This window comes from Grammomys surdaster, unplaced genomic scaffold (assembly GCF_004785775.1).
Source record: "Grammomys surdaster isolate TR1022 unplaced genomic scaffold, NIH_TR_1.0 262, whole genome shotgun sequence".
Lineage (NCBI taxonomy): Eukaryota > Metazoa > Chordata > Mammalia > Rodentia > Muridae > Grammomys > Grammomys surdaster.
Window position 1 is genome coordinate 5,551,193 of NW_021604703.1, and position 11,423 is coordinate 5,562,615.

The following is an 11,423-nucleotide window of genomic DNA, read 5'->3' on the forward strand; positions in this document are numbered from 1 at the left end:
CACCCCCATCCCCATCAATACCATCCCTATCACCCCCATCCCCATCAGCCCTATAACTACCATCATTGTCACCATCACTGCTATCATCATCATCATCGTCACTACCACGCCCACTGACATCCCCATCACCATTGTCACTATCACCACCATCACTGCCACCAACCTCATTACAATCATCGTCACCGTCACCGACAGCAAACCACATTGGTGGAACTATAAGAAGAAACATTTTTAAAGCACATTTTTCACATACGCGACCTCCAAAGTCATGACAAAACCAGTGGGTCACCACAGAGGCTAGCATTGCTTAGCACATGCCAGCTCGGCGTTGATAGCTCCTATTGCCGTCGCTTTGACTGGGTACCTGTGAGGTTAACGCTTGTCCAGGTTGAGACCTCCTGCCACTCAAGATGCCTTCAGAAAGTCTCAGGCTGTGATGGCAGAAAGGATACATGCCGAAAGGAACAGTGTCATTGGTGAGGTGGCTATTGACGGTCACAATACCACTTATACTTTTTCCAAGAGAAAAAGACACTCAGAAGTGGATGAAGCCGGACTAAACTTGCTCATCATGATTTGTGCCAAAAAGCTCAAGGCAGGAGAAATGCTCCATTCACCATGATGAGGACCTTAAACTGAGCCAGTTGGGACTGTGAGAGGTCATGGGAAGAGCATGATCAAGGCACCACACTGCAGCTGGGTGTCGTGGCAGACTCTAGTAATCCCAGAGCCTGGGAGGCAGGAGCATTGCAAGTCTGAGGCTTATCTGACATACACAGCAATGTTCTAGTCCTGATAGAGCTACACAATGAGACACAAAGAAATGGACAAAGCCCTGAACCCTGAGCCTGGGCCGCATGATCACAGTGCACGCATCTTCCAACGCCCAGGGATGGGTATTGATGGAGTCCTGTTTTGTAAGGTGATCAACTGAGTTTCACAGTGTTGTAGCCTCTGCCAGGATGCACAGCTTTGCTGAGCACAGCTGATCCTGTAGCAGCCTCCAGCCCACATGCTAAGCTCATACATCCTGGTTAACTATGGAAATGTTAGGGTCGGGTCAGAGCAGACAGAAACTGCCTGGCCTCTTGGCAATACACTATCCATGATCCTGGATGCCTGAGTTTCCTTTGCCAGCAAGTGGGAAGCTGTGCACCCACCCACCCACCCTGAAGTCGATGTCAGTGTAATTGAAATTCATGGATGAGCCCGAGGAGCCAGCTCTAGGCTTGGTAATAACTTCTCCATATTAATGGCAGCACTGCAGAGTCGGTGAGCAGCTGACATTTAATATAAAACATATGCAGCAGAGTGAGCGGCTCCTACCTGGGCCTTCCCATTCCACAGCGCCTGCCAGTGGAGGAGGGGTGACATACAGCAATGCTGGAATGCAAGGTGCTGGAGTCTTCCTCTCCCCAGCTGAGGACATACTCCAGGAGGAAATCTCTGCTAAGAACACACACAGGCATATACACATATGCATCCATATGCATACACACACACACACACACACACACACACACACTTGAATGCACACATGTAATTATATGCACATTGACACAAAAACTTAACTCACATGCAAGCATGCATCTGTGTGTGCAGGCTCCCATATGCAAGACATGCATACATGCACCATATAGTCTCCATGGTAGGTACACACATTCATATACACAAGGTCTCAATGACAAGGTACATACACATATGCATGCTCAAGGACCTTCAGGGTTTCCCTGCCACAGAAGAAGCCAGGGGTATGGAACGTTGCACCATCCTTCCACATAGACCCAGGTTCCCAGAAGGGGCTCCACGTGTATTCGTCCCTACAGAGTCCAGAGGGAGATGCTCCAGGCCATGATTCAGGCCACCGCAAGGCAAAATCAGCCTCAGTGCTGTGCCAGGCCCTTGAGTGTCTGGGAGACTCAAAACAGATGAGTCCCGGGCAGTCACAGTAGGCCTGAGTGAAGATCTAGCTGTTCCCACACCTCATCACTCACCAATGGCTAGGGACATGGGGGACAGGGACAGCTGTGGGCAGGAGGTGCCTTCTAAATGAATAACAGAAATCTTCATCCATCAGCACCAGGAATGCTCCTGACCACACAGTGGTGGACAGGACCCAACAGGCAACATGACCTAGGATGGTCTGAGGAAATAGTCTCCCTGGGCTCTGGCTCACAGTGACTGACTTCAGCTGCCTTCATGAAGAACATGGCTGGTCCCACTGTGGCTGGTCCCACTGTGCCCATCCTTAATGAACTCCAACAAGGAGAAGTCGGCAGAGCTGAGTAGTTCCCTGAGCCCATGTCCCAACATATTGACTCAGCCTTTCCCACAGACATTTAGCAGGTGCTTCCTTTCCTTGTTTGACTTGACTTAAACCAGGAGGTGTGAAATCCGATTTGCAGGGTCAGAAAGCCATGCAAAACTACAGTGGATGTGCACAAGTGCTCTCCTGGGGTGAAGTGGCAGAGCTGTCGCCATTCAGAGGCACTATTCCTGAAGATGGGCACCATGTGGTTGACATCGGAGCAGGCCAAGGGGGAGCACTGGATCTCTGGGACAGTGTCACGCCTTTCCCTGCCCAGGGCTTCCAGATCCCACTTCCTGGACATGTCACTTCCCAGCTCCCAGCTGACCCCACCCAGTCTAGAGCTGAACCCTGTAGACATAGCCAGGAACATTCATACTACAAATTGCCAAGAAACACGAAGTGAGACACGATATGTATGTGTCCAGGGTAGCTCCCAGGACAAAGGGTCATTCAGCTAAAGCCTACAGAGCAAAGCAAGGAAAGAAAGGCAGTGAGGATGACCCTAGAGAGGGCACAGCCTATGCAAAGGTCCTGAGTCCCCAGTGCTAGAGGAAAAACAAACCCAGAGGGGCAACACAGACAAAATTCACCAGGCCAGATCTTCGAGAGGGGCCTTTGCTATCAGGCCAGTGGGTTAGGATTGTTTTGTTTGGAGAGCAATAAGAGGCAAAGCAGTAACAGAATTTGATGTGTGGTTTGTAAGAACTGCTCTGGCTGATGGGTGGAGGAAGGATTGCTGGGCCACTGGGGCAAGACCAATCAGAAGCAACAGAGGAGCACTAAGGAAGGACAGCAGCTTGCAGTCTGGAACAGTGCGGAGGCCTGTCATACAATGTGGCTCCATAATGGCCTGGGGTTATGGAGGAAAGGTTGAAAGTGTTTCAACCTGGATACTTCAATCATGGGGGTGGTAGGAGTTAGCTACCTCTGCCTCCTAACCTAGCAGATAAATATGGTTCCCTCACCATCAATCCTAGCAGGAATTTATTACTCCAACAGTTATCAGGCCTCACTCCTTGTTTGGCCTTATAAAGTTTTCCCCCTGGACTCTCCAACCCCTGAGTATGCAGATGAAGCATCTTCCAATACCCCTGCCCTAGCCAATGGTACATGGCCACACAAACCTTGCCCTGGAGATGCTGGCCACCTCCCCAGGGACATAAATACCCCTCCCTGTGCCCAATAAACTGAACTAGCTCCTGAGGCTGCTCCTGGGTGTGTTCTATGCCCTTGCATTCATCACCGACCAATATCTTCCACTGTACCCATCTGCACTGCATTAAGCTTCCTTCCCTCCAGTTTAGCTCGGTGTGCAATAGCCCTGGCTATGCCAAGGGGCAATGGAGGACTGAGATTAGGTTTGAAAGTCTCTAACCACTCTGTGATTCCTGCCCCAGTGGAAGGCGGTGTCTGGAGAAGAGAATGGAGACCTGTTTTCATGGGCAACCCAGCTCATGAGTCTTACAGACACTTCCATCTAGTTACTCTCTGTTGCAGCAGGGAATGCATGCCAGTTCCACCTCACAGTGTTAAAGAAGAGCTTGGAGCTGCTGAAGGCTTCCCCATGGGGTGAGAGGGGAAGAGCTTTCTCAAATAAACAGCAAGAGCAGAGGAGCTGAGAGACTGAATGAGTTGGATCCAGCCAAGCCTGAAGCCAACACTCCTGAGAACCTTCAAATAACTGAGCTCATAATATCTCTTGCTTATTCCATCCAATAAGGTGGTCTTCCATCATAAGCTCAGTAAGTCTTAGGTCAGGTGACAGGCTAGACACTGGCAGAAGCCACTCTAGGTGGTGGGATAGATCACTCACAGTAGGGGGACAAGCAGGTGCCTCTGCTTTGACCTAGGGTACCTCTTTAGTTCCCCTGCTATGGGCTCAGTACTAAGGCAGGATGGAAGAAAAGACGATCCCCTTACAAGGATCAGCCCTTGTCCCCAGCAGACACGACTAGGACCTTCCCTATACTAGCACTTGACCTGACTGAGCCCAGCATGTGACCTTGAAGGTACCACTTGTGGCAACATCGCTTTTTCTTCGTGACTTTTAGGGATCACAAAGGTCTGGCCAGGATGGTAGCCCAACAGAAAACCCCAAGAAAAGATGCTCAGACTCCCAAAATGGGGACTTCCTTGTGCCACAAGACCTTAGCTACACTAAAGAAGCTCTACATACTGGGGAACTTGTAATGAGCCCTTAGGAAAGGATGGACACCTCCTCTCTCAAGGCCCAGAACTAAACCTAGCTGGTCTAGAAAGCTGTAGAGGTCAGAGCCTACGCCAGACTAGCCAGTGGGCTGTTACCAGTGGTCCTGCCCAGCCAGACACATCAGGCCACAGTAGTCCACCAGTGCTTCCTGAGTGGAGGAGGGATAGGGAGAGTGGCTTCCATCCTCCAAGAGTCCCCACTGTCACCACTCACCAGTGAAGAGTCAAGACACCCACCCAGGAAGAGCTCCAGCTCAGAGCAGACCCCTGGACATTCATGTGCCCATCCCCCTCACCCACATAGACAGTGGTCAGTGCGTTGACTCAGGCCTCTGGGAAACAAGATAGGAAAGATTAGAAATGTTTTTTAGAAGGCAGTTCTGTTACTATTGTTACTATTGTGTTGTTGGTGTGTAAATACAAACATGAAGGAAAATAAAATGTCGTCAGGGAGACCTGGAATCAGACAGATATAGGTTTTGATACTGGCTTCCAAGATGGTAACAAGCAGGCTCTCGGCTTTTGGAGGCTTGGTTTATTCATCTGTAGACAGGAGATAATGGGACACACTGCATATGCTGTGACAGCAGATGCTTATCAAGTAGCCCTGCACCTAGTAGGACTGCACCAAACTGTCATTCACCATCGTACTTTTCATACCCGCAGGCTTCTTCTCTGGCGAGTGTGTAAAACTGGTGTGAGTTAGCTTGCCTGCTGTGTAACCCAAGAAACACTAGAAAATCCTTCCATAGCAACGTGATATATATTCCCTACACATTTTCCCTTTATTCACTGTGAAAAGAAAAATTTTACCATCATCTATCTCCTCCCACCCCCACCCCACACTCAGTAAATAATGACGAGTTGCTTCTAACCAGTGGCTAGCAAGAAACCTATCCGTGTGGCTGGGGATGAGTGTGTGACACATCTTATGACACGAATCTTTGTGGGGCACATCTTGTGCCTTTACCAAACCCCAGTAGAATCTGCCTCTTGGCTGGTCCAGGGTTCTCATTTCTGGCCAGAACACGTTCAAGTGGCTTCAGGGAAAGGAATGGTACTGCTTACTCTTTCGGTTCTATGTGATATGCAAACCCCGTATCCAACCCTGTTAAGATCATCCTACCTGAGAGTAGATGGAGTGTGATTCACAACAGGAAGTATCCTGGTGCTGCTGTGGCCCCTTGATTCCCAACAGAGAACAAAGGCAGCCCAAGGATGCAAAGGGAAGAGATAGCAGAGGTCCTAATGAGCCACGCCTGAAGACTTGTCACCCTGTGAGCTAATAAGTGCCCCTTTCTATTTAGAGTAACTTGACTTGGATTCTCTGTCACTTAACTGATAGATGCAGTGGGTGGATTGAATTAGAGTCCCACTCTACTAAACAGATTAGGAGAGCAGTGGTCACAGTCATCAGTTTCCACTGCCTCCATCCTTTAAGTAGAAGGGTGACCTTAGGAACAGTCATGCAGATACACAAATATGTATTTCAGAACAGCAGAGAGAGAGCCCATTTGAGCATCTATACATAAACAGTGGGGACACACTACCTGCTGTTTCCAGAACTTTCTGTCTACACCAGTTTCTGCACACATGTGCTTGGGTGCTTGTTGTGTTCTCCAAAGAAAAGGGTTGTAGACTGCATCTTCTAGCATGTTGAGTGAAATAGAACTGGAGAGACTCCTTTAATGTAGAACTTACACGCATGTGCACACTGGAGCACGCACGCGCACACACACACATACATGCACACGCATTCTTGAAAATGTAGTCTAGACCCTTGTTTCTCAAATGGTGAGGAACATGGGCCTGGGAGTTTATCATAAATGCAGGCTTCTTGGGGCTACCCAGGTGCACTGAAGTTGAATCTGTTTTCAGTAAGACTCCTGGGGAGCTGCCTCATGGAGAAGGGCAGAAACTACTGAATGCATTAAATACATATATCCACTTACAGCCAGTCAAAGCTTCGCAGGGCACACTTTGTCCCTTTTATTACATCTCACAAGTTTCACGCCCTCCACCCCCAAAATTGGGAGCACTGAAGCAAAAGAGGCCAGACAGCCCTAGGCAAGACACGCACCATCACTGTCTGTGTGGCTCGGACAAGTTACTCAACCTCTCAAAGACTTAGTGTGTCAGGCATGAGGCTACCTGCCCTACAGGGTCACTGTGGCAACTAGAGGCACCATGTGGAAAGCCCCAGGTCCTTAGCGAGTGAGCTTATCACGGAAGCACAGGGGAAGTTAAAGGGTTAATGAATTATTTGGTAGAAAACCAGGGACAGGGACATACAACAAAAGAAGGGAAGGGGCAGAGGGGAGAATAAAGAAACTGGGAAAGGAAAGAAAGGAAGGAAGACAGAGAAGAAAACGTAAAAGGAAACCTAGGGAAACTGGCCCACCATGTCAGGTTGTTACCCACCGACTACACTGGAAGCCACTCAGGCTGCAGCGCCCACCTGTACTCTGCTGTCTGTAAATGTCCTGTTCCTGTGCCATCCCACTGTGTTTGTCCCTCCTAGGCCAGTACACCCCAGGAACCATCAGGCTCAATCTGCCTCTCCACATACTTGCCAAGCTGCACTCCCCTTCCCCCACTCTCTGAGACCCCACCAAATAGAACCTGGGTGTCCTTCTGTTCCCATTGGCATAGGACCTGTCACATCTGTGACCTGCAGAAAAGGATAGACATAGCCAAAGGTGATCCCTGAGCAAATGAATTGAGAGGTGAATGAATGATGCAGTGTCACTGCCCAGTGCTCTGGTGGGAATTAATGAGTTCAGAGAGGGTCCCTGTCAACCCCACCACCTTGTGCAAAGTCCCCAGTGGTGATCTCCCTTCATGTTTAGGAAACTTACTGGCACCCTTAAGGGTGACTCGCCTGTGAGACTGCCACAAGGAAGGCAACAGAGAATAAGAAAAATGTTCCCTAAAGTAACCCAATTCCTCCAAGGGCACTTAAAAGTCATTTGCAATGTGCTCGGGCCCTAAGTAAACCCGACCAAAGGCAGTGATTTTTTCTGAAGCAGCAAGTGATGTTTCCTGTGTGTCCATAAAAAGAACTCCAGTGGTTGTGGAGCTGGGGTGTAATTGCCGGCTGTGCATATGGCAGGGCCAACCTGGGCTCCCTGAGGACAGGCGTTGCTCAGGGCTGGCAGGGCTAGAAGTGTGGCCATGTGCCCAGAGCCGGAGTACCCTGAACAGCAATTAGAGCAGAAGCCACGGTGGGCAGCTTCAGATGTCTGGCCAGCACAGCCAGCCTGACCACTGTACATTCAATCCAAAAGAGAAAAATGTCACTGACTCTGCTGTGCCAGGCCCCTGGGTGGCAGGACAGCACCACCAATGTCAGCCTCTGCCTTGAGCACTGATTCAGGCTTTCTTCAAGAGTCCCCGAGTGGCAGCCATGGTCCTGGGGGAAACACCCAGAGACAAGTGAGCTTTTCAAGGCTCTAGTCGCAATGGGTGCCCCAGGTCGTTCCAAAAGAGACCATTACCACTACATCAGGAGTTGTCTCCCCACCCTAAATCAAACAGCCCATAGGGCACTAGGACCTGCATTGCCAAATGCTCCCCTTGGCTCGAATTAGAGGGAGAAAGCTGACTTTTCAAATAGCCACTTCAACAGGAAACCACAGGATAAAATCACTGGTTCCTGGTCAGCCAAGGGACAGAGGGCCGGCTGGGCATTTCCGCATCACCACCTGCTCCTCGGACTGTCATAAGCACACACAAAAGCAAGGGAACTCCCAGCACCCATGCACACCACATGTGGTCAAAGTCACTCTGACACACATTTGTGAAGCCCACGGATACCGCTATGCTTGGGAGATAACGCGCATTCACATGTTCACAAGGGTATACTGGTACTCAGAAAGAAGCATGCATACATTTCAACACACACACACACACACACACACACTGAGAGGCACATACGGCAACTTATGCTTATATATAAGAAGCAGACAGAAGAAGTTTGGCATTGGGGCTAGAGGTGGGGTTCATATAAATCGTTCCCCCTTCTCTGACCAATCAAAAAATCGTGCCTTCCCGCCAACCCCTGCAGCAAGGCGAGTGCCTCCCTGTGGAGGAGAAGACGGTCCTCAGCGCGCGGACTATGTCGCCCTCCCAGGGGACTACCTAGTAATGGGTTTCCAAAGCCCAGGCAAGAGCCAGAACAGAAGGGAGCCCTAGAAGAGAGTACTCACCAGCCCATCACAGTTACTGAGCGCCACCGAGGAGGCTTTAGGTAAGTCTGCCACGTCTCCAATGTAGAGACAGGTCCCAAGCAGGGGCTCCACTCGGGTGTCACCCGTCTCACCCTGCCACTCCACAGTGGCCCCCGGAGCCACGAGTCGAGCGTTGGGCCGCAGCCGCAGGTGCAGGTCTCGTCCGAATACTGTGAGGTTGTAGAAGAGGCGTCCTCCAGGGTCCTGAGCAGCGCCTCCGGGCAAGCCCGAGGTCTGGTCCGGGGCAGCTCTGCGGGCTCGTACCCCCGCCCCGGCCGTCTCCAAAGACACCACGTGGGACACCAAGCGGCCCTGGGCGTCAGTGCGCACCGGCACCGCCAGGATGCGCTCGGCTCCGTGCCCGGGGGACCCTCCTGCAAGGGAAAGGGGCGTTTAGACTGGTGGAGACCTTGGAGCCTCAGAGCCTGTCGACAGAGCCGGGCGCCCCTAGCCCTTGCCTCAGTTGAAGAGAAGGGACATTCCACCACGAAGCCTCCAGGAAGGGGCGTTGACAGGACCACCAGTCCGGAACCACGTCGCCTGCGGGCCGTCCCCTCTAGAGGACCAAACCAGCAAAAGAGCTGCCCCAGTGGATTCTCAGTTGAGAGTCCGCGGACACCTCGCAGTTACCCTAAAGGGCGACCACATTAGAGTGTCCTCGCTCCTTAATTATACCGTCCTTGGTAGGACACGGGGCTCCTCGGAAATTATTCCACGTTGGTCCCCTGCTCGTGCACCCTGAAGCTTCAGCGGTCCCTGCTGCCCAAGTGTCCTCACCATTGGCCTCCGGGGCAACCAGGTTCCCCCTCTCATGGGCCGCCTGTCCTCAGTCCAGCACGCGGGCAGCCCACTGCCAGTCCTCTCTCCCCGTACAACTAAGCCCCGGGATGGGTGGAGCAGGGTCCCACTAATCTCCGGGGAACCCCTCTGGGACACCCCAATCAATGCTCAGGGCCCGCAGGCGGCGCGCTCCGCACCGGCTCCTCCCGAGCGTCCCCGGGCGCCGCCTCGCCCTGGCTCCCCCGGACCCGCTGGTGCTGGTTCTGCGCGCTCCGCCACGGGGTTTTCCTGGCCCTCCAGCGCCACACTCTGCATCCCGAGAGCGGCAAGTGCTCCGAGGCTCCTTGCGTTCCAAGGCACCCGGGGTGCGCCCCCTGCGCGACCGCCCCGGCCCCGAAGTTGGCCAACTTGGCCCCGGGCGCGGCGCACAGAGTTTGCCCAAGTCGCCTCGGACGATGCTTGAAGAGGGGGTCGGAGGAGCGCGCCGGGCGGGTTAGTGTAGCCGGAGGGTCGCGTGGAGTAGGGACGCGGCTGGCACCTACCTGGGGGCTCGGTGGCGGCGACGAGCCGGGCGCTCGCGGGCGGCGGCAGCAGCAGCAGCAGGAGAGGCGGCGGCGGCAGCAGCAGCAGCAGGAGAGCGGGGCAGAGCAGGCGGCGAGCGGCTCCCGCCGGCGGATCCATGGCAGCCCGACCGCAGCCGGGGCCCCGCACTCGCAGCCGGCGCGAAAGTTCCCCGCGCGCCGCCCAGCCCACATCTGGGGGCAGCTGGAGCCGCCCGCAGCTGCAGCACCGCAGGGCGCGGGGCGGAGGAGGCGAGGCGCGCAGGAGAGGGCGGGGAGCGCGGAGGGAAGGCGGGGAGAGCGAAGGAGCGAGCTAGCTAGCGGGCGAGGGAGGCAGGAGGAGGAGGCGAAGGCGAGCGAGGGGGAGGGCGGGGACGGCGGGCGCCTCAGCCTGCGGTGACCCGGCGCTTCTTGGCGCGGCCGCCGCCCGCTCCCCTCCTCGCTTCCCGACTCGCAGCTAGGCAGAGACACCCCGAGACTGAGGCAGAGAAGCGCTGGAGGCCGGCCAGGCGGAGCCCACCGCGCGTCCCGAGTCACCTCGAAGGAGTGGCACCCCACCCGGAGAGCCCTCTGTAGTGAGAGTCCCACTGGGCTGCCTTGGGACTCCAGAGGCCGTCTCACCCTCGTTCTGTGCTTTGTAGCTGGACGTAACTGGAACGAAAAGAGGGTCTGGGAGGACACAGCCTGCTCTGATGCCCAGATGGAGGCTCCAGAGGTGGGTCGGTACTTAACCCCACGGAGCACTCCCCCAGGCTACTCCAAAGATCAACTTTTTGCCACCACTAAAAGACCAGGTTCCCTCAGCCCCCAACCCCTCTCTCTCCCTCTCCCAGCTCAGCAGTCTCTGGATCCCTCCACACCTCCGTTGCAGCCCCTCTTCCTGCCCTCTCTTAACTTAGAACACAGCTTAGTTGCTGACCTCACCTGCCTCAGTGGGCCTCCTGCCATGCTCTGCCCTTGTGCCCACCAGAAACGGTCCTGAACACTCTTCCACCTTTCCAAGTGAACATGCACAGGACAGAGGTAAACATCCCTGCCAGTTTGCTGTGTCTTCCAGTCGCCAACAGGATCCATCCTCTCTCGCTCTCTCTCCAGCAAGATCCTGGTTCTCCCATTTCCTGGAGTCACTGTCCTGCCAAGGCTGTTGTTTTCCTGGGTATCTCCTTCAAGCCCCCTTGTATTGGAACATTTTGCACAGCTATGTCCAGTTTTTGTTTTGCTCTTCCAGATAGGACACCTATCTCTCTGCTCTTCCACTCACCCTTCCCCAAGCCTGTGTGACAAGGCCTAAAGCAGATCCAGAGATTACTCCCTGAACAGGAGGGTCCAGTCTTA

General features: G+C 53.5%; 1 protein-coding gene across 1 annotated transcript in view; it reads right to left on the reverse strand.

The window, feature by feature from the left end:
* The window catches only part of Adamts2 (ADAM metallopeptidase with thrombospondin type 1 motif 2), a 204,219-nt gene extending 193,183 nt beyond the window's left edge, over nucleotides 1-11,036 (reverse strand). Inside the window, exons 1-3 of the mRNA XM_028775906.1 lie at nucleotides 11,013-11,036; nucleotides 10,071-10,401; nucleotides 8,728-9,122 (exon numbers count right to left, since the gene is read on the reverse strand). Coding sequence (XP_028631739.1) covers nucleotides 8,728-9,122; nucleotides 10,071-10,401; nucleotides 11,013-11,036 — 750 coding nt within the window. The remainder of the gene's footprint in view (nucleotides 1-8,727; nucleotides 9,123-10,070; nucleotides 10,402-11,012) is intronic.
* Nucleotides 11,037-11,423: the final 387 nt, after the last annotated feature.